Source organism: Ostrinia furnacalis, unplaced genomic scaffold, assembly GCF_004193835.3.
Source record: "Ostrinia furnacalis isolate ACB-3 unplaced genomic scaffold, ASM419383v2 OfSCF6554, whole genome shotgun sequence".
NCBI classification, from domain to species: domain Eukaryota; kingdom Metazoa; phylum Arthropoda; class Insecta; order Lepidoptera; family Crambidae; genus Ostrinia; species Ostrinia furnacalis.
This window is the reverse complement of record NW_021136793.1, coordinates 497,651-525,029: the sequence shown is the minus strand read 5'-3', so window position 1 is coordinate 525,029 and position 27,379 is coordinate 497,651. Positions and strand designations below refer to the sequence as shown.

General features: G+C 37.2%; 1 protein-coding gene across 7 annotated transcripts in view; it reads right to left on the bottom strand.

The window, feature by feature from the left end:
- Positions 1–27,379, bottom strand: part of syd (JNK-interacting protein syd) — a 50,801-nt gene that overhangs the window by 18,186 nt on the left and 5,236 nt on the right. For 5 of the 7 annotated variants that reach the window (XR_003656680.1, XR_003656679.1, XM_028317943.1 and 2 more), the window contains exons 5-16: positions 19,106–19,253; positions 18,365–18,400; positions 17,744–17,761; positions 17,224–17,281; positions 16,805–16,964; positions 14,182–14,307; positions 11,992–12,116; positions 9,201–9,363; positions 5,247–5,383; positions 2,389–2,531; positions 1,593–1,744; positions 124–282 (exon numbers count right to left, since the gene is read on the bottom strand). Coding sequence is in view for 5 of the 7 variants with exons in the window: in XM_028317943.1 (XP_028173744.1) it covers positions 124–282; positions 1,593–1,744; positions 2,389–2,531; positions 5,247–5,383; positions 9,201–9,363; positions 11,992–12,116; positions 14,182–14,307; positions 16,805–16,964; positions 17,224–17,281; positions 17,744–17,761; positions 18,365–18,400; positions 19,106–19,253 (1,425 nt within the window). In the remaining 2 variants the exon portion in view is untranslated. The remainder of the gene's footprint in view (positions 1–123; positions 283–1,592; positions 1,745–2,388; positions 2,532–5,246; positions 5,384–9,200; positions 9,364–11,991; positions 12,117–14,181; positions 14,308–16,804; positions 16,965–17,223; positions 17,282–17,743; positions 17,762–18,364; positions 18,401–19,105; positions 19,254–27,379) is intronic. The other 2 variants (XM_028317947.1, XM_028317945.1) reach the window with 1 other exon arrangement.

The window sequence follows — 27,379 nt, the reverse complement described above, 5'->3', positions numbered from 1 at the left end:
AATCTTTGTTTGTGTGGATGACCTCAACGATTTGAGCGACCAATAACCGGTACTTTGAAGTCTTTGCGAACGGTTTTAATAGTTATTTATAAATATATTATTATAGGTAATAGTTTCACTTACAGCAGGCCTTTTGGTATTGCGGTCGATTCCGGTCATCCGTTCACCGAACTCGCGGTAGTCTTCGGCCATAGCCCCGGGGACAGACGCCACACAGAGTATATGCTTGTCGCTAACGGTGAACGACTCAAGCACGACAGCGGGGTTATTCGCATCGATTATCTGGTGACAGATGATAAATATTTCTATAATATTATTACTACTACAAATACAGACCAATATTCAAGCGTTATAAGCCCCTATAGAAGTTGGCAATCTTGTAAATAAGATACGCTTAAGGTTCAAATTCGAACACTTCAACACGCAGCAGCAGCAGTCGATGTGTCGTCGCAACACGATTGGTTTCTATAGTCTGGTCTGCGAGCACGTAGAATTTTGTCCAATGACCCCAAGCTAAATACGCGCGAGCGATAAGGATGGGTAGCTTGGGGTCATTGGACAAAATTTTACGTGCTCGCAGGCCGGGCTTTAGGTGTTTCTATGCAGTACAGAATATGGAATAATTAATCATAGAAAAGTGTTGCGAAGATACGTCATCTGCTGCTCCGTGGAGTCGATTACGAAATCATATCTTAGATTAAAATCTGCCAGAACAGAATTTCGCAGTTTCGCTGAGTATGAGTTAGGATGTCCTACTATGTCAGTATTTTTTAAAATAAAAAACAAGTTTAATGTTGATTAGGGATGGAGATAATTTGGTGTTAATATGATTAGGATTAGTAGGCTTGCAAGATTGTCAATTGTCTATAGTGCGAAACAGTATTTAAGAATATTTGTACGCAACATCTATTTGGTCAACTGATGTATCAGGTATGGCCAGAGGAAATTTGCGTAACTTACTCTCCGCACTTTGGGGACGATATACCAATAATAGTAATATCGTTTGTTAGAGTGCGTTCATGAAAATGGTATTAGATTTAAAGCATTACAAGTAATGACAAGTATAGTAAGCATTACAAGTAAGAGTAGAATACATTTGTCACCAACCACCAATATAACCAATATAAATTACCCAAAACAACTTCTAAAGTTCTAATGTACTAAAACCCGGTCTGTGAGCACGTAGAATTTTGTTCAATGACCCCAAGCTACCCATCCTTATCGCTCGCGCGTAATAATTATAATATGACTATGACTATGACTATTGCTGTCGCGACTGTACGACGGGCGCCCGCAGTGAGTGTGCGAGCGCGACAACAACATAATTACGCGCGAGCGATAAGGATGTGTAGCTTGGGGTCATTGGACAAAATTCTACGTGCTCGCAGACCAGACTATAGATCGGCATAGGTAAACATGAGATAAGTAAATTTATGTTTGCCATGTCCACAACTACTTTTAATACCTGGTAGTTGAAACATGAAATATCTGTCCTGAAGAAGATCACGACTAGTAGTTGTTATTGTAATTAACTGATAGATGATTGGTGTTATGTTAATAATTATATTAAATATTGTAAAATATCTGTTTACCATGACCACGCCCCTGGTCTGCGTGCACGAGCAAATCCATACTAATGATGAAAGATTCTTTTCAGTACGTTGGACACTTTGTGTAGACTGCAGTTGCTCATTAATTTCTTCAATCTCCGGTGAGTGGACGGTCGCCCTGCTCATCTCATACGCTATAACAAACATGGTGCCCACGTTAGCTGTGTGTGATTACATAATAAAGCAATATTAATGTGCAATATCTGAATGGAGTACTGTGATGGGAGTGTTTGCAGGTGTCATCAAGTTTTTTTTTTGCTATTTACAGATGCAAGCTCACGTAAAGGTATAGACTTTGAGTGTCACTCGACTGAAGTAGAGTCAAGAGTTCAAATAGTTGAGTTCGAATAAGAGTAGAGAGAATTTAAGGTAGCAATAAGGTCTTGCCATAGTTTAACAACACTGCAAATATGAGTGTTCTACATATTTTACTCATTGGCTCAAGGCATTGAAGCCTTGTACATTGATATTTTTGGATATCACTTAACAATACAGCTTCTACGGCATTTCATTATATTATACACACTAATTTTTGAGTAACGAACAAATTAAAGCAATTTTCCAAGAATTAAAGGTACATCTTACACTTTTTTTGATGAAGCAATTAAGTAAAGATTCGCCTAGAAAAGAGTAGGTCTGTGAAGATCCCCATAAATTCTGTGATGATGAGAACAGAGTGTACTGTGCACAAGTACAAAACACACCAACTTACTCTGGTCAATTTCATCCGATTGCGCTGTCGTATTGCTCACAGGGTCTTTCTGTGTCGGCAACTCACCCAAAGTCATGGTGTTTTCTGGTTTGTCATCGTAGAAGACGCTCTCTCCCACCATGCAGCCCCCGTCGGGGGTACAGCCTCCGGTGAGATTCACACCCGCCGCACAAAGAAGTGTCATGCGGGGTTCCATTTCCGCAAGCGGCCTGTCAAGAGACACCAAGCTGTAACTACTGATGGAGGTACGCGGAAGACGGCAAATAAGATACATGTTCTGTAGATGTAACAGATGCGATTTTGCAATAAATTGTCGGCCGTTTGGTGTAGTGGTTCGAAACGGACTACTATTCCGGAGGTAGCGGGTTCGATTCCCGCATAGTACAAACATTTGTGTGCATGAACATATTTGTTTGTATTGGACTGGGTGTTTTCTATGTATAAAAGTATGTATTTATAAAAAAAAAGTATTTAAGTATGTTTATATCCGTTGTCTAGTACCCATAGTACAAGCTTTGCTTAGTTTGGGAATTGAAGCGCAGTGTAAAATGTCTAAGGATATTTTTAAACTAGCGGCCGCTAGTTTTTAAATAAAATTATTTAAAAACTAGCGGCCGCCCGCGACTTCGTACGCGTGGATCCCGTTTTACCCCCTTCATCTATCTTACGCGGTTTAGATTTTTGCATACAAATGTATTTTCCCGCTAACTCCCCTTCCCGTGGGAATTTCTAAGTATACTATAACCTGCCCAGGAGTATGAAGAAAGAGTACCAAGTTTCGTTAGAATCCGTTGAGTAGTTTTTGTTTCTATAAGGAACATACAGACAGACCGACAGACAGACAGACAGACAAAAATTTTACTGATTGCATTTTTGGCATCAGTATCGATCACTAATCACCCCCTAATAGTTATTTTGAAAATATATTTCATGTACAGAATTGACCTCTTTACAGATTTATTATAAGTATAGACATGTAATAAAACATGTACCTATCACGATGAAATAAATCAGCATTATTCGAAGAGTAGGTAGATCAAAGGCAACTAGGTATTTTTTCACATTCTGAAAACGATAGCGTCTCAAATGGGGTAGCAGCTAGGGCATGTAAGTAATGGGGATGTTGCCTGGGTCAAAAAGCAAGAGTTTTAATTAGTCCGTCAGTTAACTTATCAAAAAATACTCTACACGTATTTTTCACTTTTTCAAACTAATGAAAATTTAAAGAGATAAAGCGCCCCAAAGTTCATAAGAAGAGGCCCGTGACGTCAACGCTTGCTTAAAAATGCCGCACGTTGTGACGTCGTGCGCAACTTCAACGCACCATAACTGTGTAATTATTTGTTAGATTGACAAATAAAAATATATGTGTCCAATATTTTTTGATATTAAACATTACGGACTAAAAAAATTTTTTTAGGCAACTAGCCTATTGGTTCAACACGGTGATATCACATATCCTCCAACAATGAACATATTTTGTTAACGTTCGTTTCGGAATATTTTAGTTGTATAGTTCTATAAAAAGCTATTGGGGTCCAGTCGATAAGTGGTAACTAACTTACGATATGTCCAACATTCTTCTTGAGATATAAGGCTGATGTTTAGCGATAGAATGTCTCATTAATAAAGAACTATCTGATATTTATTGATTTGCCAGTCAAGCACGGGTCATGCAGAAAGAGTAAGGTGAAGCTCGATTCCACCTTCGGCCTGATCGTCACTTACCATCAGGTGAGATACAGGCCAAAAGTTTCCTCGTTGTAGGTAAAAAAAAAAGAGAAACAGAAATGAGGACGTCTGAGTTACTCGAAAGTCCTAAGATGACAGGAGTGAGATCTTAATAATCTCAGATACCTTTTCTAAGTCCACTGATAGAACCGCCGAGGAAATAGTGACAGCATCGGAGTGACGACTCGGTATCCGAGGAATGCTAATTTGATCTTGGTTAAATCGCTGGATTGTTGTGGTGAATCCATTCCTATTTTCAAGCGTCAAATTTCAAGCGTCTAACTTAAGCGGTTTAGATTTTTCATACAAAAGGATATTCCCGCTAATTCCCGTTCCTGTGGCATACTCCTAAGTATACTATAACCTGCCCAGGAGTATTAAAATAATTGTACCAAGTTTTGTTAAAATCCTTCGAGTATTTTTTGTTTCTATAAGGAACATACAGACAGACAAAAATTTTACTGATTGCATTTTTGGCATTCACTAATAATCACCCCCTGATAGTTATTTTGAAAACATATTTCATGTACAGAATTGACCTCTCTACCTCTCTCTACAGATTTATTATAAGTATAGATAGTCTAACACCCAGACTGGTCACAGAAATTAAAATGCATCATTTCAATTTCTGCCCGGCCGAGAATCGAACCCGGGACCTCTCGGCATAGTAGTCCGTTTTGAACCACTACACCAAACGGCAGACGAATACATACCCATGCCCATGACAATTAACACATTTTATTTTATTTTTTTCAATACAATAATAATTGATGTGTCCACGTGGGAATGTGTCTGATTGAAAATGTGTCCCGTTGAAATTGTGTCTCGTTGGAACCAAATCGCGCCAACGTGTGGTAGATAGAGCCCAGGTTACAAATATTCTGTTTAAGTCCTTACTCTTACGAACCTTACGTCCTTACTCTTACGAACTCTTACGAACCAACAAGTAAACTAAACTTTTTAACCTTCCCTCTTCAAGTATTTATTTTTATTTTCGTAGATACAAACTTGCCGATAGCCGATAATAACCTTCCCCTAAAATTAAATAACATCATTATTTTATCAGGTTGTTAACTAGTTCATCACCATTTCGGCACTCTTAAAACAATTGGTTGTCCTCAATAACTCGTTCCCCTTTTTCTTTTTGGTAAACCCCAGAGGCGTCTGATCATCAAGTCTAATCAGTAACTTACCTGCAGAACACAGGCACTGGAACCGGCACTCCGCAGGTCGAAAGGGACGTGCAAGGGCTGGGTTTCTGACCCTTGACTGGTAGACTCCACCCGTAAGCCTGGAGACGTCCATCTTCTTTCTTCACATGCGCTCGCACCTACGAATACCACCAGTTCACGTAGGACCATTCTTAATGCTTATCACTATGCAACTTAAGGACTCTAGGATTTTATAGAAGTTCATTTTGGCTATAGAATAACAACAGTTTCTGCTGTATTGGTCATTTGAATAAGATAGTAGGGGAATAAAAATTATTTTTCAAATAAACTAATTCACTTGATTCTTGGCAGACACAAGTTCAAAATCCAATTGCTGTGGTTCTCTTTTCACCTATGGAGGATTTCATAATGCTTTTGAGAGGGTAAGGTGAGTAAGCTAGCCACGTTTGATTCCTTCATTTGTTAAGACTATGAATTCCATTCATTTCCTTGCTAATACACTGGTCATCACAAAAATCGGCCCACCTGCGTTTTACAGGAAAACTCGTTTCTACTGACACAATCATGGTGCCCCAAAAATATTGGTGTTATTTGAAAGCCCAATAAATATCCTTAAAGAAAAACGCATTTAATTTCCTAATAAACGATTAACATGTACAATAAATGTGACTTGAAAAACTTGAAAAAAGACCTGACTTTGGGCTCACCTCTGGGATCAATTAGACCAATTTTTATGGTTATAAAACCAAATAATGATCTCACGTGTCCTCTTTAACAGATGGATAGCGATTAATCCCAACTTAACAGTTTTATAGCCATAAAAGTTGGCTCAAGCGTAACTACCTATTTTTTGAAGAAGTGACTCTGGATTCTTCTACGGACACATTTTTGGGGTAAAAACCTTTCCTTTAATGAAATGAAGTTTAGAACTAGGCTTTTAAATGGTAATATAGTATAGTAATATTGGTGGGAAGTGGGGATGCATACGTTTGAAAGTGCTTGTCGCGGGTAGGTCGATTTTTATGATGACCAGTGTAGTATAATAAAGAGTATCTTCTATGGGCCTCATAAGGTTCAAGGTCAACCAAAGGGCGATAAAGCGTGCTATGGTCGGAATTTCCTTACGGAATCATAAGATATAAGGCGTCTCACATAGTTCCTTGTAGGAGAAACATAGTAAAAGACAGCTGTGAGTGGGCAGTCACATTATCACATGTTAACAGACCTCCCACTCGACGGATCGATGACCCAGAAGGTATAGACGGGAAACACCTGGATGCGACCAGCGCGGGGCCGGTCGTTGTGAAAACCCTTATGGAAGGCCTTTATCAAGCAGTTGACGGCATTTGGTAACGACTTGCTAATTAATCTAAGGCTATACTCGAATAGGCTACTACAAAATCAAGCTCTTATGATTCTCCAACGGGGGAGTGCAGTGTGGTTAACGTACGCAGTAGCGACGATGAATGGGTGTTACTCATACATCAATCTAGAAAACTTCATAAGTTTGTATCATTTTAACATTTTAAACTTGCCTACAACTTGCATTTTTCACAATAAAATTTTGCAACAAAACATAATAAATAATTTGTCTTTCTTTATTCTCAATGTAGCTTGAGGTATGACCATTTAAATCAGTACAAGCAGAGTTGAGTTCCCACCATTGCGACATCTTTTAGCCAGAGTCAGATTGGCCATAAAAGAAACCCAACCAGTGAAGGTTGTTTAGTCCCGAGGGATACCCGATTGTCGTAGAATCCAGTACATATTTTGAACTGCATCGTGACTACATGCTCCTCTAAGACCTAGGTGTATCATGTACACACGCCCACACTGTTAACTATCCATTTCCATTTTTGCTCTCGCTCTAATCAAATGGCGATTCTTTGCGATAGAACGAGATGACATGACTTTCAATGGGCAGTTAACACTGTTGGCGATAGTACATTAAAAGCTTCGTTTAAAGAGCTATTCATCGTCAGGTCATAAAGCAGTCTATTATACAATTATTTTGATAATCATGGTTATTCTGGGTTAGTGATATTACCTTGGTTTTCCCATAATTAGTTATGTTAGAACTGTGTTGAATATACATACATTATCATTAAACTTGAGTTCCAATATATTACAAAATCAGAACATTCAAAGCATATACAAGTCTCTAGAAATTTACAATTTACGGTATTTGCAAATAAAAAAGGGAATAAACATGCACTTGAAGTAAAATTATAGCGAATTTTATCTAAGCCTCTGACACACAGGGAAATGGCCGCAGACAGTGCAAAATTTACATTACGGTTTGACAGAGCTGTCAAATGCTGTCAAAATAGTGAAATCAGTACATCGCAACCTAGCTCCACTGCATCCATGCCTCTATATGCCACAGGCTTTTTAACATTAAAGGACAAACACAAAACAAAAAGCTTCATATATAAAATAGTTTTATTCACATAACGTCACAAACAATAGAGCGATAAAATAAAATAATATTATTTGATTACTCAATAAATATCTATCTAACATTACTATACAAGCCTATTTCATAATATCACTTATAACGTCACAGTTATTTCACATTAATATCACTGTTCAAAGAACTTGTACTAAATTGATTACTATTTTCTTTTGGGAGACGTCACTCATTCAACTGAAAACAAAGAATGGGACAGGAATTAGGTGGGGGGCGAGGATAATAAACACACAAACAACAGAGGAACCACAGCACACACAAAATAAGCATGAAAGGATGGGAAAGCTTAATGCGGATAATGTTTAAATACATAAAGAAAACTCAAGTTGCAGTAGATACTTGTATATACTTTTAGAATGTACCAATATATTACGTGGCGACCGATCTGTGGATCGCCGCAAATAACAATAATCAATGTGTGCAATCTTAAAGGTCTTAAATTTAGTGATGAACCTAAGTATACCCTCTACTAATTGTACTATGAAAAAAGCTGATAATAGCGGTACTTTCTAATTTATAGTCATGATACTGGAACGTTGGTTAGAAAGCGTATATGCGTATTATAAATGTCATTAACTACTTAGTACTTATTAGTTAATACAGGAACTTTATTTTTAGTAAGCAGTTTCAAAAATGAATCATTCGATTAGTGGGCATGTGTGTTATTTACAGTCACCCGTATTTTACTTGGAAGCTTTGCCTAGATACATGAAATCTAGGATAACGAATCATAGTATAAATCTACATTAGTTAACAAACCACCGAAAGGCACGAAAGGCATATTATACATAATTAGCATATTTAATTGCCGTAGAATAGACAGAAAAACCACACCGAAAGAGGAGTAGTATAGTGTAAATGCCCAACTATTTATAACGAGTAGCTAAACATGTGTTCAACTATAGCCCAAGATCCAAAACGAATAACAAAGCTTGACTCGTATATTGTCGAGGTTTGAACGAGATCTGTACATAGGACCGTAATTCTGAATTACACGCGTGATTCTGAGTAAAGCTGTGTAGGTAAACTATTTTCTAATGCTTGTGGTTAACTTGTCCTTTTTCGCTCATGTACCCCAAAGTGTAGGTTAAGCATAAGTTAGTAAGTTTTGGTCATAACTTGTTATTCGCAGTGGATCTTGCACCAAGTCAAGCACGACCAAGTGCTTGGTTTCCATTTCTAGATCATAAAAAGGTATCTGAATGATAAGACGCGTACGCACGCGCGAGTAGTCATTCGTAAACCATTCATCTTATAGGCTTAGAAAAGAAAACTCATTTGACTAAAGCCTGGTCCGTGAGCACGTAGAATTTTGTCCAATGACCCCAAGCTACCCATCCTTATCGCTCGCGCGTAATTATATTGCTGTCGCGACTGTGTGACGGGCGCCCGCAGTGAGTGTGCGAGCGCGACAGCAACATAATTACGCGCGAGCGATAAGGATGGGTAGCTTGGGGTCATTGGACAAAATTCTACGTGCTCACGGACCAGGCTTTGGTACTGACCTGTCGAAATTGCTCGGTCCTCTCGTGCCTTCGATGATGGTGGTCAGAGAGCTGCGTCTCGATGAAGTCCGCTTGGGTTCTGGAGTGGCGCATGGCAGGTTGGGGCGCCGCCACCGCGCGGAGGTGTGGTGTAGACAAGGGCCGCTGGGGCCGCTCGCCCGTACTGATGACAATGAGAGGCTCTTTATACGGCTAACGCTCTTATATTTATTACGGACTACGCTGAAACTTGCGCGACGTGCATCCACCGAAAGTATAAGATTCGCAGCGGGCACCTGCCGTGTGCACCCGCCTATTATTGCACGACCGTTGAAAACTCGTACGCGTCATACTACTTTTCGAAACACACGCATAAGGGCGCCGCGCGAGTTTTAACATAGGCCTTTAGAACATCATTTCTATTTAGACTAGTGATTTAGCAGGTTTTGGTTTTTAATCAGTCTCGCATAAGCCATTTTAAATTAATACAACCGCAATGCAACATCGCTCTAATCTGTACTATACTTATGGAGGCAAAAATGTGTATTGATTGATCTATAATAACTTATTTGATGAGTGGATTTCATCCACGAAAAATAAGTTCCTATTTTCTAATATTATTTTCACGCATCCCTATGGTGACACGGTCTACGTGATCGCTGCCATTGAAAAAGGAAGAAGCAACTCCATAAAATCATTTCGATAAATCTTAGAAAATAATGCACCCGCTTAAAATTGCTAACAAGGTGGAATAATTAATCACTCTTTATCAATTCATTGAATTTAGTAATTACTCTTTATCAATTCATTGAATTTAGTGTAAGTATTAAAGTACTAATGTGACTTGATAAAAAGTGTAATCACTTCCAGATACAAGATAAGGAGATTACATGTAATGCAATTCTCAAATCATTGCTTGTTAACATTAAAGTTTTGATAACCATAATGTAAAGGTGGGCATGATTTTGTCAGAGCAAACTTATTTGTCTTATGTCGTGTATGACCGCTGATTCTGACCTATGCAAAAATGTTTTATTCGCAAAAACAAAACCAATGTATACGAACTTGATAAACCCTTGAGAAAACTTACATAAAAATCAGCATTTCATTCGTATGCCTCTTGAGTTAAACATGACGTATGTGCGTTCATTATTATTGAGAATATGTGCATGAAAATAGAGGAAACACTAGCAGGAAAATGTGAACAAGTAGCAGGGTAGTTCCGGTCTGTAAACATGCTATATAGGCCAATAGAATTAAACATGAAAATAATCAAATCGGAAGCAATTCCTACCTAATTTTAATGGCTTCATTTGTTGCCCATTAAGATTATCCTAGATTTTCGACTTTGACGGAGTTGTGCTTAAGTGGTAGGGGCATATTTGCGGTTTTACGGTTATACCACGTAAACGACTTACAGTATCGAAAACTGATGTTCCTGAGATTAGCGCGTTGAAACTAACAAACAAAAAAACACTTCAGCGTTTTAATATGAACCTGTTGTTGTTGATTTTTGGAGACGGACCTGCCCACGACCTGGCATACCGGCTAGGAAACGCGACTGCGTTGCACGACTGTGCAGGAGGATACAAGGAAGAGGGGCAGCCATAGTGGATAACAGAGTCGTTCAAGAGAGTGCAACGAAGAGGTGCAGCAACCGTAGTTAGGGATCGGCTAGGACGAACAAGGATAAGCAAATGCAACTCGCGAGCCTTGACAGGCAGGGATACGCTGGTTAAGGCGGCCCTTTACAAGGCTTGGGAGCCTGCGGGTGACGAGCCATTGGACATAGAGAGGGTCATTAATTATGCGTACATTTTCTACTTTGTCGAAGATAAACACGAAAACGGTTGGTCCAAAACATATGAATTTGGTCTTATTCAATGCAGGATTAAACGCCCTTCAACCGTCATGAAGCTTAGTTTTCAATCAGTAAGTCCTTTACGCGGTAAAATCGCAAAAAGGGCCCTTTCGGGGGGCCTCACCAGTTAAGCACAACTCCACCGAAGTCTAAAACTTAGGATAGTTTTAATGGGCATCAAATAAAGTCATTAAAACAATAAAACCTTTTGTATCTAATTCTACTGACCTAATAGCACTTCAACCTGACCTTACGCTATAGAGCCTCGATCTGACGCTACGCTATAGCACTAATCTGTCATGTAGCGAACTAATCGAAAGTCAATTCAATTCAAAAGTCAACATTTATATGAAAAAATAAGTAGTAAAGTGTAGTAAAGTGCATCGATTATTAGGATTTTTCTATTTTTTTCCGGCAGAGTAGTTCAGTATTCATTAATTTATTTTCATCAGTCCACTGCTGGAAATAAGCTTCTCCCAATACGCGCCTTTTTAAACTGTATTTCGCTTTTTACATCCAACTTCAGCCTTTCGCAATTTATAGCACATAATATAAAGCCAATTCGAAATGCAAGCAAAATATATTTTGGCCTTTCGCTTGAGAAATCAAAACAACTTTGGAGTCTAAACATTTTTTATAGGATTCGAACCCATTAATATTTTATTTAAGCGCCGTATTATTGTGCAAAAAAGTTACATTATTGCTATAGTCAACATCAGCATTTTTGAAATGCCTCGTCCGAATTCGCAAGAACCATTTATGCAAAATTATTAATTTATTGTACCACGCTCAGCTACTATTTAACTATGTATTACTGCAGAATGCAAAAATTACAATAAATAATTCAAAAGTTATTCAAAATAAACAAAATCAAAAACGAATAATTATATAAATCCGCTCAGCATTAATAAAATTAATTATTATTACGCAAGTGACACATGCTTAGCATACCTGAAAAGGTTGCTAAAAAACTTCCAAATACTCTGCTTGTTCTTTTTGTCCATGGTAGAGTCGACTCTACTGGCTCGCACCATTTCAGTCCAGCGGACGGCATCTTGTAGCTCTATCAGACGTTCCTGAAATCACAAAATTATACATTTGTTACGTACTAGCTGTGCCCGCTGCTTTGTACGCATGAAAACCCGTTTTCGCAACATTTTTCATTATTGCTCTGCTCGTATTGATCGTAGCGTGATGTTGTATAGCCTAGCCTTCCTGGATAAATGGTCTAACACTGAAAGAATTTTTCAAATCGGACCAGTAGTTCCGGAGATTAGCGCGTTCAAGTAAACAAACAAGCAAACAAACTCTTCAGCTTTATAATATTAGTATAGATTTATTACTATAATTAATGTGCGAGGGGGTTTGCCGCGAAGATCGGCTACGTAAGCGATCTTCGGGCGCACAGCACCGCCAAGACAGGAGTCGAAGTGGTCGCCATGCCCAAAATTAATCAGATGTATCATCATCATGACGTAGGACTTGACATTCCAGTTAAAGGTCAGCTGCTACCATCACATCCTAAATCACCCTATAATAGATGTCCCTTAAATAACTATGTATAAACAATAAACTGTAAATAACAGCAATAAAGGAACTTATTACTTGTTTAGTGTGTAAAATATGTTGCTTACATAACTTCGGTGAGACGACATAAATCCAAGCAGGATGGTAAACCATGATCTGACCAAGCGCCGAAATTTGACAATCAATCTTTCTCAATCAATATTCAATCCAAGATTTCCATCATTACGATTTGAAATGCAGATTATGTCATGACTTAAGGTCCTATGTCCCCTAGATGGGGCAGAGGGCGTCCACAACAGTCCTCCATCGCGTTCGGTCTTGAGCTTCGCGCTTGATCTCGCTCCAGGTGATGATGATTTATGATTATGTCATAGGCAAGCATAATTTATGTGGACATATATAAATAATACCTAACACCAAAATATATATAATCTTTAAATAAATATGAATACATAAATATTTATTATTTATAATATAAAATAGAAAAACTTTTAAAAATTGTTGTACAATCGTGCAATAAGAGATTGCAGCATTTGAATGATCCTCTTAATTTGGAACAACAAAGCGTACAGCAAGAAACGCTTTGACAAAAGCCCCGCGTTGATCCGAGCGTTGGTTGGAGAAATCTCATTTCCTTCAGAATCCGAGTGGTTAGTGGAAAATATTTTCTGGATTTTGGCCAGCTTTTGATCGAGATCTTTCAGTTTCCATCCATAGCGGCGGTTCTCAATAATAACCAGGAACAGGAGAAACACTCTCAAGAACATCAGCTTGCGAACCGGTGTAATAGTAAACGGCATCTTGTATTCACGAAAGAACGTCAATCGCACAACACAACCTACTACCTACGAAATATAAAAACAACTGAGCCGTTTGCGCTGAAATTACTTACTTTTATACGACACCAATTTTGAATTATGTAAAATAAAATCTGATCTGAATACTGCAATAACTATTTTCGTATGCTGGCCTTACATAGCAGCGATGAACTTGCAAGATAGCATCTATTCACACTAGCGATAGGTTTATACTTACTAAGTAGCTCCTACTATTATTTAGAAAACATTATTTTTCCAAACAATAAAGCCTATTTTGTATATATTCTTGAACGCTAGATCTTATCATCTCTTTGACTGAGCGGAAGATCTCAATTACGTCACAAATTCAAATAAGCCGTTACGTTTTACAATAAACTCTTGCACACTTAAATAATTGAAAATATATTAATCTATCTAGTTCAAATTAAGAAAAAAATAAGATCTTACGTTAATTTCAGCCGAAATATGTTCAATTTGTTATGAGAAATCAATAATAAGACGATAATTGATATGAAAGATTCTGTTCACACAAGGCGCATTTTTGTACCAAGTAAAAGACAATGCCGGATATTGGCGTCTTTTTTTTTCGCGCGGCCATCGACCAAACTTTGTTTTTTGATTACAAAATAGTGTAATAAACCAAACTTACTATGACATGTATACCTCTAAACTCAGTCTGAACTGAGTTACGAGCATTAGAAGTTTGATGATTTTCATACTAGATTTGCTTTTTGCGCGCAAAGTTTTGTAAGAAATAAGTACCTAGAAACTTGGAAAATCACAAAACGTTAGTCACCTTATATTGGTTTCTCTCCATCAACACACGAGCCATCTCGACCCGCGTGAACCTTCTACGCTGAGCCATGGGCACGTCAGCTTCATCCTCATTTTCACCGCCGCCTGCGTTGTTGCTCACTGTTTCCTGATAAAAACAAACATAAATGCTTTACCAACAATAAAGATGATCAATTATTATTAAAATACAATTAATAAATCACATAAATATTAGTGTTTGTCTACTGCAAGAATAATTGGGCACGTATTACGTACGGTTACGTACGCCTAATCTATGAAGATCGCTGCATCGACGCTGACCCAGTTTACCCAAATCAACATTGCAACTGCACTATGGACCGCGAGGAGCAGCATCAGCAAAATGCGCCTCTCATGACGACAGCGGCGACGTTTCATTAATTTTACTAATTATTTTATAATCATATTCGTTTCATACTTCGAGACGGTATCACTAGGCTAGGCTAGGTGCGTTTACGGTCAAATACCTGCCTTGTTATGCATAACTAAAAAAAATACAAAAATAATCATACTAAATAAATAAAAAACACACAAGACACGGCAGTCTTCACAGAACGTCTGATCGCTATGTCTTCTAACTATTAAATGAGTACTTCGTGCAGAAAATCAAAGCATTTGTAAATACATTGCTAAAGAGCTTAATAAGAATTGGACATGTTAATGTTTGGTTTTACTTGGAAATATCAGATGAATGGAAAAATATTCAAACTGAATTATGTATGTGTTTTCAGCAGAATCAAATTATATAGGTACATAGATTGAGACTTGTCTCGAATGAAACTGAATTTTTCATTATGTAGGTGCATAAACAACCCAAGATGGCGCTGGAATAAAACGTAGGTGTAGGTCGCAGTTTAGAATGTAGAGTCAACAGCACATTATACGAGGGCGGCACTGAAAATTTCGGGAATCAAGGAAGTGAAACAACATTACTATTTAAAAATGTATTTATTGCTTTTTAAAGTATTCTCCGCGAAATTTGACACATTTTTCCATACACGAAACCAATCATTGAAGCAACCATTGCATTCGGAAGTTTGGGTCTCCAAAATGGCCGTTTTGTAGGCTTCCACAGCTTCTTCAGGTGATGAAAATCTCTGACCACGCAATTTATTCTTTATTTTAGGGAAAGTATAGAAATCATTAGGGCTTAGGTCAGGGCTGTACGGCGGATGGACTAATAATTCTATGTTTTCTTGCTCTAAAAACTCTTTTGTTCAGTGCGCGGTGTGAGAACTCGCATTGTCGTGATGGAGGATGATGCGGCGGTTGCAGTTCTCTTTACGGAGTTCAGAAACGACCTGTGGCAAACAAATGCTAGCATACTAATCTGCATTAACCGTTCTTTGTCCCCCAAGAGGAATAGTCGCAACATGGCCGGTTTTGGAGACAAACGTGGCCACCATTTTTTTTGCAACACTCCGTGAACGAACAATTTTTGTTGGCTTTAATTCATTTTCGAACACCCAAACTCGTGACTGGTTTTTTGTTTCGGGTTCGTACGCGTATATCCATGATTCGTCACCTGATACGATGTTGTATACAGCATTTGAGGATCCTGCATGTAATCTCCCGAGAGTTCTGACGCACCAAGTAACGCGAGCCGCTTTTTGCTCTTCACAGAGCGAATGCGGTATCCATCGGGAAAACAACTTTTTTACACCTAATTGTTCATGCAAGATTATTTGTATTTGACTCATGCCAATGTCTAAAGTTGCCTGAATTTCGCGGTATATCACATGTCGATCTTCTTCAATCAGCTTACGCACAGCATCAACGTTTTCTTAGGTGACTGCAGTTTTTGGACGACCTTGACGGGGATCATCACTGAGCTTGACACGTCCACGTTGAAATTCAGGAAACCAGCGATAAATTGTGGTTTTGGATGGGGCTTCATTACCAAATGCAGAAATCATCCGGTCAACACACTGTTTTTGTGTTAAACCACTCCGAAAGTCATAATAAATCATCGCTCTTGAATTTTCTCGAGTCAATTCCATTTTCTCAACGACTAAACAAGTTTGACTAGACCTTGTGATACGACCGAGAATCTTTTTTTAAATAAATAAATGGTATACGATTTTTAAAACCCTGGAGTTTGCAATTAAATAGATTTTAATATGACTGGAACAGTGGAAATATTCCATTCCCGATACTTTTAGTGCAGCCCTCGTATAATTATATTGCAAAAGCTTCTATATATTTTTTAAATTATGCGTTTTATTTAGATACAAGTACCAAGTCATGGATACTATTGGACAACACTACTGGGTTTTATTGGCGGTCAAGCTGTAGATCCTGGCTACACAGTAGGTACAGTAGTGGGAATAGTGCCGTTGAAAAATATAGCTTCAGTCAAATCACGACATAGTGTGGTTACAGTTCGCTTGCTCGTTGGCTCATTTCAGCCAAATGACTTCCAATGCCGGACATAGGCCTCTCCCAAGGATTTCCATATCGACCGGTCCTGCGCTGCCCACATCCAGGTTCTTCCAGCGACCTTCACCTGATCGTCGGTCCACCTAGTGGGGGCCTGCCCACACTACGTCTTTCGGCCCATGACAGGCCGGAAGTGAACAGTATCTTAAGAAAACTGATGCCCTTACCTTCAAATGTCTTAACTCTTCCTCCAGCTGTGACACTCTCTCCCTTAGTTTTTCTCGGGCCGCGCTCAAACTTGCCACCTCTTCTCTCAATATTTCTTGCTCAGCGGTCAATTCATCCACTTTAACTATAAGATCGTCTTTGACTACATTTAACGCGTTCCTGTAAAAAGAATTTAATATTATTTCTTGAGTATAAAAGGCACAGACAAGCAAAGAAGAGAGTATAAAAGTATTATAGATTTGTGCATTACAAATTACTAATAATATTTTTAAAAAAGAGAGGGAGAGACTAGAGTAAATTCAAACTCTTTATTGCACATTAATGGTTTCACAGGTTTATTCTTTACAAAAGGCCAGAATGATAAAATAACTTGTAATCTAAGCACGTGTTTATGGGAAAACGTAAAATTTTGACTTACTTGGTTGCGAGCAGCTCGTTGTTCTCCAGAATGAGATTTTCGACCTCTTTTCCCATGCCTACATCAAATAACGATACATCAGGAAACATAATAAAATATAACTTATCAAAAACATGCAGAAAACTATAAAGAATAATAGGTACACCAACACCACGTCTCTAAAATAAAATTTATTACATAAATGTTCAATAATTAAACAAATACTTATTATGACCAACTTTTATACTTATTAACAACGATATTTAATAAAATAAAATATGTACATAACATTTATTGAAGAACCTATCATACAGAACCAAAATAAGTCGAATTTTTTGAAATAATAGTTTAGTTCAGCGTGTATTTTACAAATAAATCAATAATACGAAATAAATAAGTCTCTCTTGATATTCAAAAATTTAGATTGACATTTTCATGCTACGATTACCTAAACTTAAACGACGTTTAATTTCTAGATAGTCTTTTTATTTTGATTCCGTACTTTAATAATAAACATACTTCATGCCTATAGATTACTTACCAAAGTAGTTATCATTAACTGCATTACGGTGTGGCGACAATTTGTTAGACGCATGGAAACAGAACGAACACAATATTAGTATTGTACAGTGGGCTACTGATTGTTAAAACACAGATCTATCAAACTAAGAAAAGGGGCTAGCCGGCTTCTATATCATATCAATATAGTGAGTAGCAAATATTTAACGTTTTTGCAATCAGTACCTAGTTTAAGAACGTAAGCTGTGTGAATAAAGAGCTATTTTAATAATGCATGCCACATAACCGTTTCATTCAATTGATTTTATCGAAATCGGAGTGTAATCATCATCCAACCAGTTTTCTCCATCTATTCCACAGACCTTTCAAGACTAACAATATTTTATCATAGCAGGTTAGTGGCACTAAAATATAAATGCTTTCAAGTACATAATATATCATGCAACATTCAATGGTGCTATTTAGATACATTTATATGCAAAAATATCAATGTTAGGATTTAATGTTATTAATATTATGTAGTTACATAAATGGCAATCATACTGAATACTGACAATTGTAATATGTTATAAGAAATTGGTATATTTTACATTTATGGTTACATAAGGTAATTTAATCTAAAGATAAAGTCACTACAACTTACCGGAGGAAGCATATTCGCCGGGATGCACCCAACTCCCTGTGAGAGAAAGATGAATACACAATTAAGAAACAAACCACAAGTGTATAAAAATATTCAGATCAAATCATGACGTTGGGGAATAATATTTGAATTTCTAACGCGTCCGTGATTTCGATACAAAGGTGACCGTCAAATGGTAACCTTATTTGCACTTTTATTTGTGGGAATTTTCCTATCCACCTTCGGGCCATTCGCAGGAAAATACCAAATTATTAACTTGTCAAAACTTAGACCCAAATAATTCATTTTTTAAATATTACACACGCGCATAACGGCTATTCAGCAAGCACATCTGTAGGTCTGTGAAAAGACTGTAGAAAGGACTGGCGATTCAGTTATTTTGACACCCTACAATTCGACATAAAAAGGGGTTTTACTAAAAACTAAGGGTGTGCGTAAGCTGATAATTATGATAGACCCCGAAACTACGCAAACGACTCCAAAAAATGTCCATGCTTATTTGTAGTACTGCTGTCAGTAGTACCTGACTCTCAGTCTCAGCTTACGCGCACCTAGGGCCCGGTTTCTACCAAAGCGGAGCGGTGACGAGACAAGAGGAGATATGTTTTAAATATTAACCAGAATTCTGAACCGTAGTTGAGCAGAGAGGAGATGTGGCAATGGTTGGTTAGATTGGTTATTCAAAACACATCTCCTTTCGTCTCTTTGGTGGAAACCGGGCCTAAATGTGTCAGCCGTTACCTGTGATGTCAGCTCCATCGTCGCCTTCGGTAATGTTCTCGGTGTCATGGAAGGCCAGCTCCTGGTACAAAGTGTTGGCACTGCGTTTTTCACTTTTAGTTTGCGATTTGCCCGCGTTCGCATTTTGCGGTGTGACAGGAGAGGTTGCCTGGAATAAACAATAATGCATAATGTATTTACGTTTAATATTAATAGTATGTTTCCTGAAAATGTACACATTACATTGAGCAATTGCTTTTATGGTAAACCTACCTACAAAAGTTTATAGGCATTCGTTACTATTACAGACGTCACAAATAAAGCAATTTAGTATCAAAGTCTCTCGAGGACTTGAATAAAACAAAGATTCCATTTTTATTGCTATTGCCTAAATACGGTCTGCTATAAAAGGATAGTAAGTTTAACAACGACCATTGAGTTAGGTAATGGGATTAATTGAATTATAAGTAGTATATACGAAGCATAACACACCTAGAAACTAGAAGCAGAAATTGATAAAGCATTCACTGTAGGAGATTAAATTAAACAAGACAATAGAACGTCGAAATAATTATTAACCCTTCATTTGGCAAGACACAAATTGTTTGATTTTTTCAATAAAATCTATTTAGACCTAATTGTTACTATCAAATAAAGTTAAGAAAAATAATAAAAAAAATATTTGGTTGGTATTTTCGCGAAAAACGATTGTTGCTTATTTACCGCATTGCCAAATAGGGGTACTTAAATAAAACATTGAGATATATTATAGAATTAATTTTTTTATATGAAAATCTTAAAAAAATCAATCGTATTTCACATTTTATGCATTAAACTTTTTTTTGGCCATTTTCGCAAAGTCGATTAATGACCCTTTTCTCCAACATTTGATAGATGACGTATGTCATCATACTTCACGATCAATATGCCGAGCCAAGGTTGGCTTTTTATTTTCTCTTTAGCTTCTGAAACTGGTATGTTGTCGTTATCTGCTATAGTTGTTGACTTCAACGCAAGAAAAATGTGTTTATCATTTAAATCAGTTCAGCAGTATAAGTGTGAAGACAAACAACACAGAGACAGACAGCAAATTCTTTCTCTCTCCTANCTTTTGTATTAACAAAAAGCTAAACCTATTTTGTTAGATGTTTGGCACTGTTGCTTCTAGGCAACATTGAGGTTCGGAAGCATGTCATGTATTAGAAAACACAATTTCTACGCCAAATATTGCTTTATATGATTAGTTTGATTTATTATGAATTAAATTTAGACAAAACAAAAATAATTAGGGATGATAAAATAGTACAAAATCATAAAACTTCCGTCTTTGTTATTCTCATTGCGCGTCATCTTGGCGTCTGACAGAAATATGGATATGAAATCACTCAAAACTCAGTCGACGACCGATTTACTAGTGTTTTGCTGAACTAAGCTTTGTAACAAAATCGAATGATTTGCACAAAACTTATTATTTGGTGGTGTAGAAATATTCAAAGTGGTTGTTGCTTAAAAGCATCACTGCCAAATGAAGGGTTAATATAATAGTACTTGAATCATAAAATGATAAAAAACCTATTTTCATTTTTTAGTTTCCTTCATGAATAGAATGTCAGTCAACTGACACCTTGTCACGGTTTGTCGTATATGTCAATCGGCGATCATAAAAATGCAATGTAGCGTGTTAGCTATTGTTATATTTTTACTAGCGTGGACAGGAGTGGAATGTTTGAAGTGCTACCAGTGCTCGTCTGTGACCGATCGGGGTTGTTTTAATTACGATCTTGATGCTAAGCATTTAAAGGAGTGCGACAGGGCTCGCCAATCAGCTGAGCCCGTATGCCGTATCCTGTCGCAGCTCCAGTTCTTCAAGCCTGAGCAGGACGTGACGGTAATTAGGGAGTGTGCGTATATCTACACGCGACCGCTGGGATGCGTACAGTCGAAATTCAGCAATATCCACTACTCTTTATCATGCGAATGCGAAGAGGACGGTTGCAACAGAACAAGCAGTCGCGCGCGAAGTAGCATAACGATGCTTATCGCCTGCCTCCTAAACAGCATGTGGATTTACCGCAATAACATGTACAGTTTAAGTAATTAGTTGTAATTGTAACTTTAAATATATTGTATGAAGTACGATTATATTTTACTGATAATTTTGACCACCTTTTCTTAATGAAATAATCGTTAGTAGTTTTATCTTGCTAAACTGATGAAAACAACGTTATCTAGGTAAACATTTTTGTCGACAGTGAGGTCACGTGTAAGATGACACACAGGAAGCCAAGCAAATGGTGCCGATAAACTTATTACTACGAGCGCTAAAACAATCGATTTTATAACATGCACTCGATTAACTGCTGTCTTATTATTTATAGATGCGTCGAGTCGCTCGCGGGAAACAGGCAATACATTTTCCCTAATGAAGTAACGAAGGGAAACCTAAATTAAACTATTATTAGATGCTTCATAGTAACAACGGCCGATGCTTGGACGAACACTAATTGGCTACAATACATATCATGTTAGCTGTCGTTAAGTGGATCATGAAAAATTACATTACACTCTAAATGAATATATTATTTATTAACATTATTTAGCATTAATACAAACACATCGTATTTTTCCTCCATTTACTTTTACTTTATTAATTTCCTAAAATCATAAAAAAATATGAATGAGCCAGAGTTAAGCAAACGTTAAGTTTGCATGAAATCCTTGAAACGTATACAGCCTTGGCCAAAAGTATTGAGCACCCCGTAAATACTGATTATACATGATAACTATAAAATTAACTCAAAGATATTTGATAAAAACCTTTCTTTGATAGGTTTCGAAACATAAACTCACGTCTCAACGTGCAATAAAACACGTTTCGAGATGTTTAGCTATGATATTGTAGTATTGTTAGTCTTTGAAAAATCACAAAAAAACTTCTTCTGACCTCGCTGCTGAGTTATCAGCTGAAATTAATACGCCAATTTCTGCAAGAACAACTCGCAGAAGACTCCAAGAATCTGGGCTTAAGGGCTGTAAAGCCAGAAAGAAGCCATGGCTCTCAGAAAAGAACAAAAAAGCTCGTTACGAGTAGGCTTTAAAATACCAAACTTTTACCGAGGAAGATTGGAAAAATATTGTGTGGTCAGATGAATCAAACTTTGAGGTAAGTTAGCCAATATCATGTAATAACAATACGCGACAACAATATTATAAAATTATATTTGTAAAAATAAATATTGGACCGAAAAACACTTAACAAAATTTCTTTACTTTACAGATTGTTAGCACACCTAACGTAAACTCATGGTAGGCACACTGGTGTGACATTTGTCCGTCGTCGAGTAGGCGAAGAATTTACTCCGGAGTGTGTGGAGGTACCTATCGTCAAACATGGCGGCGGCAGTGTGATGGTCTGGGGGTGCATGAGCGCCGCAGGAGTTGGGGAAATGTTTGTGTGTGAAGGACGCATGGACTCTACAAAGTACATAAACGTTCTTGAATCCGCACTTCTGCCCTCGTTTACAACACTTTTTGGTGACACCAACATGGAGAGCGTCAAATTCCAGCAGGATAACGCACCTTGTCACAAACGATGGCTTGGTTTAGTGACAATAACATCGAGCTGCTTGAATGGCCTACCCAGTCACCAGACCTGAACCCCATCGAGCATTTGTGGGGTCTATTAAAGGGCAAGGTCCGGCGCCATTGAATAAAAACAAAAGAAGACCTAAAACGTCGCTTGCGGGAAGAGTGGAACGCTTTAACATGTGACGATTGTATTAAATTAGTACAATCTTTACCAAAAAGAATTTCTGCAGTAATTAAGGCAAAGGGTGGTCCAACAAAGTATTAATTTTTTGTTGTAAATAAACAATATAAAACTGTTAAAAACTGTTTTGATTCAGATACATGTATAATTCCTTAAAAATTAATAAATATCATGGGTGCTCAATACTTTTGGCCAAGGCTGTATAAACAGACGGTTAATAAAAACGTTATGTATTACTGGAAATTATTAGAGCGCATTTCAGACGGATGCAGTCGCGTCGGCATCTTGAGTCGAGGGTCAGCCGGCAAATCTTGATTAAATAACAAGTTGAACAAAACAAAACATTTCTCTTCTCACCCGAGTATCATTGGACCAAATTGTCGGTCATATGAATGTATAAACATGGACATATTACATGGATGTCCGTAATCAATAACGACCTTAAAGAAGGCCAAGTTAACAGTAAGACAACCCAGGACCGAGCCGCCTGGAGACGAATGACGCGGAGAGCCGACCCCAAATAAAATGGGAATGGGCCAGGCAAAGTAGTAGTATAAATGTATAAACATTCTTCCTATACATGTAAATTGTCGTTGTCACTTCGACTCAGGAAGTTATCAGTTACCATTTTATTGGTTCACTCATATTATTCACATAAATATTGATCGAGCCCTTAGTTACATAAATATGATATTACGTTGCCCCTGTCTGTATCCTTTGAACTAAATTGCAAACTCTATTCATTCACTTCCATGTTTTCGTAAAATATTTTTACTGCTGGAAGCACACAGATTAAGGTTGGGTAATATTGTACTAGTCTCCAGACTGAAATAAATCTTGAGTACAAGTAGTTGATGTGTACCGAATTCCTTTTTGCCTACTTATTTCAAGATGGCACAAACTCAAGTAGTCCTAATACAAGCACTTAAAATTGTGTGATGTGTTTTCAACTTTAGATACGAGGGATGTTCAAAAAGTAATGAGAAAGGGATATTTCCATCACAAAAAACTGAAAAAAAAATTGGGTAGGTAGCTTAATTCTTCACTAGAAACTGGTAAAATTAAAAAATAATTTAAGTTCACCATTGCGTTTAAGTATTACAGTCACCTGAACACACCCAAAAGCTCCATTTAATAAGACTCAAAAGACCCGAGAATTTTCCATCACTACCCGTAATCCCCTGTGGGCGTTTTAACAAGCCCTTCGCAATTTCCAACAGCCTTCAGCCCCTCACCGACTCCAATTAGAGAAGTCTGCCTTTGAAAACATATTACGCCACAAAGAAAACGCTTCGGAAAAGTTTCCTCTGGCACACTTTTAAATGCCGATATTTATATTCCAATTTATTACGTAATATTTCATAACAATTTTACGTAAGTCGAATAGCTGGTTACTTAATCGAATACTATCTATTAATTGAATGTACACGAGTATTATTATGCTGTATTATTAACGCAATTAATATCACCGACGCATTATGCGTTTTTAGAACTTTCACTGCGTGTCTTTATCGCGTACGTTAGACGACATCACATAAAGCTAAACACTGGTGTCTTATCTAGTTGTTTTAAGCACGGTTTTGTAACAATTTTGTAGTCTAATGTGCTGTTGACTGTACAATCGACAGCACATCCTACTAATATGCGTTTTTATTGTAAAACTAGCTTTTCCCCGCGACTTCACCCGTGTGAAATTTCATTTGTCACAGACCGTCATAAATTATAGCCTACTAGCTTTCCGCCCGCGGCTTCGCCCGCGTGGAATTTTGTTTGTCACAGAAAAACTTTATCGCGCGCGTCCCTGTTTCAAAAACCGGGATAAAAACTATCCTATGTTCTTTCCCGGGACTCAAACTATCTCTATGCCAAATTTCATCAAAATCGGTTGCGAGGTTTAAGCGGGAAAGCGTAACAGACAGACAGACAGACAGACAGACAGACAGACAGACAGAGTTACTTTCGCATTTATAATATTAGTTGGGATATGTGTAGTTTCTGCGTGAAAGAGTAACAAACATCCAGACATCCTGACATCCAGACAACAAAACTTTTCGCTAAAATAAAAAATAAAATAGCACCGTTATTAACAGCTGGTTGAAATGCCACAGTTTTAGTATGCATCGCCGTCCGTACGTGCATATATCTTTCTGGCCTCACCCAGTGCCTTCAACGCTTATCTGCGTCCTTATAGGTTAGCTCTACTTGATTATACCTGCTTCTAGAAATTTAGTCTGGTGTAGTTATGATATTGACGGCGTTCCCGTAATAACTAATAGCAAAATATCAGGTTAATATAGAAGATATTATGTATTCTCATCTTATTACATACAACATTAAATATTAAACCACACTTGTGCTATGTGCTCATGTGACAGAACATACATTTGTAACCGTGAAATGTTACTTAATAGATGGCAATTCGTTTTTCAATGTGATTTAAACTTAAACGAAATGGTTTTTATATTTCTAAACTACACAATTTGATATGCCTGCGAACATTCTTTCAACTCAACAAACACAAAGGTACACATCTATCAAACTTTTCAATACAACCAATTATGAAGAAAGAGAACGTTAATCAATTGCATTTTAATAACAACAAGTTTTAATTTATAACGATGTATAACACTGGATGATTCAGCAATAACTCCAATAACTGGATAGGCTCAGAGCGTTTGCCGCAACGCTTTTAGATGTTGCAATGTGTTTCGAAAGGCATTACCTTACTCATCAAGACCAATATTATAAAATACATGTGACTAAAATGATTTAATTTGGTTTGAATTTAACCAAATATAAGATTAAAATTTTCTTCATCACAATTCCGATCCTTTATTCCCATCTACCCCCTTCAAATTTGCACCAGGGTGGTGGTTGGCACTAAATAGGATCCTAACTTATATGACGAGCTGATGAGGATAGCGCCAACCGTGTGTGACTATTTCAACACATCCTATGTATTCTATTGATAAATATTTTCAGAAAATGAAATAATAAATAATAAAATAACGTTTATTTAAAAAAATATATCATACTATCAATCAATAAAAGATCATACAAAAACGACGTCTACACAATACATCATTTAATTAAGTTATTTACAAAATGGCTACAACATTATCCAATTTGCTCGTGGATAATGGTTACGTAAGTCAATAATCACCTCTGCTCTCAATAAATTAGAGTTCAATATCAAATAACATCTTGGGTCTTGGCAGGGTCGTAACGTTAATGCTCTAGCAAATTCACTTTATCAGACGCCTCAGAAGATGGATAGACTTCTTTCTATCGAATATCAAAATATACTAATTAATAAACCTATTAAAAAGTATTTCATGTAATTGTAAAAAAGTAAAAAAGATTGCACATAGGTAACTAGTCTTCATAAAAACTATTGTAGTTTTTTAGAGGATGCCACTGCTGTACAGTTTAATCTAATTCTACGCAGGCAAAATATTTTTCTTCCTGAATTAATCAATTTAATACGGTCATTAAGGTCATTTTTAATTACCGTCAAACAATATTGAACATTTGTGATTAATGAGAAGTTCATAGAACGCCCTCTGCATAATCTCGTGCGGTTTGACCTGTGCCATTGTTTATATGCAATAATTTCTTAATTACTTCAAGATAATTTGGGACTGCGTCTGTCTCCGAGATTCGAATCATTCATTAGTATCCAAACAAGTATGTCCACCCACAATCATCTAAAGCGAAAGTGTAATTATTGCATTTTGGAAATATTATACTCAACATCAAATAAACCGCACCTTCCGCGACGCAAACTTTAACGATTTTCTTCTGACACAATCATGGTGCCCCAACAATATTGGTGTTATTTGAAAGCCCAATAAATATCCTTAAAGAAAAACACATTTGATTTCTTAATAAATGAATAACATATACCATAAATGTGACTTGAAAAAATACCTCACTTTGGGACCACCTATGGGATCAATTAGACCAATTTTTATGGTTATAAAACCAAATAATGATTTCACGTGTCCTCTTTAACAGATGGATAGCAATTAAACCCAACTTAACAGTTTTATAGCCATAAAAGTTGGCTGTAGCGTAACTACCTATTTTTTGAAGAAGTGACTCTAGATCCTTCTAAAGACACATTTTTGGGTTAAAAACCTTTCCTTTAATGAAATGAAGGTTAGAACTAGGCTTTTAAATGGTACCAATATTGGTGGGAAGTGGGGATGCATACGTTTGAAAATGCTTGTCGCGGGAGGTGCGATTTATTTGACGTCGAGTGTATTTAAATGTTCAATTACCAATAAATCTGTCTATAACCAATTTGTAGATAGTCAACAATATAAATTAAGTTTATGAATAGCTCACACTTCGACTTCTAATACTAAAAGTATACTGTGGACGAAAACATTCGGCCGTACTTATGTAACCTATTTAATCTACAGGGGCGTTCTCCAAGGAGACCTGGACCTCTGGCGGATTGTTGACGTCTGGTGGGTGACCTTTAGGCCTAAGCGCAGACCACCGATTTTTAGTTGGCCGAT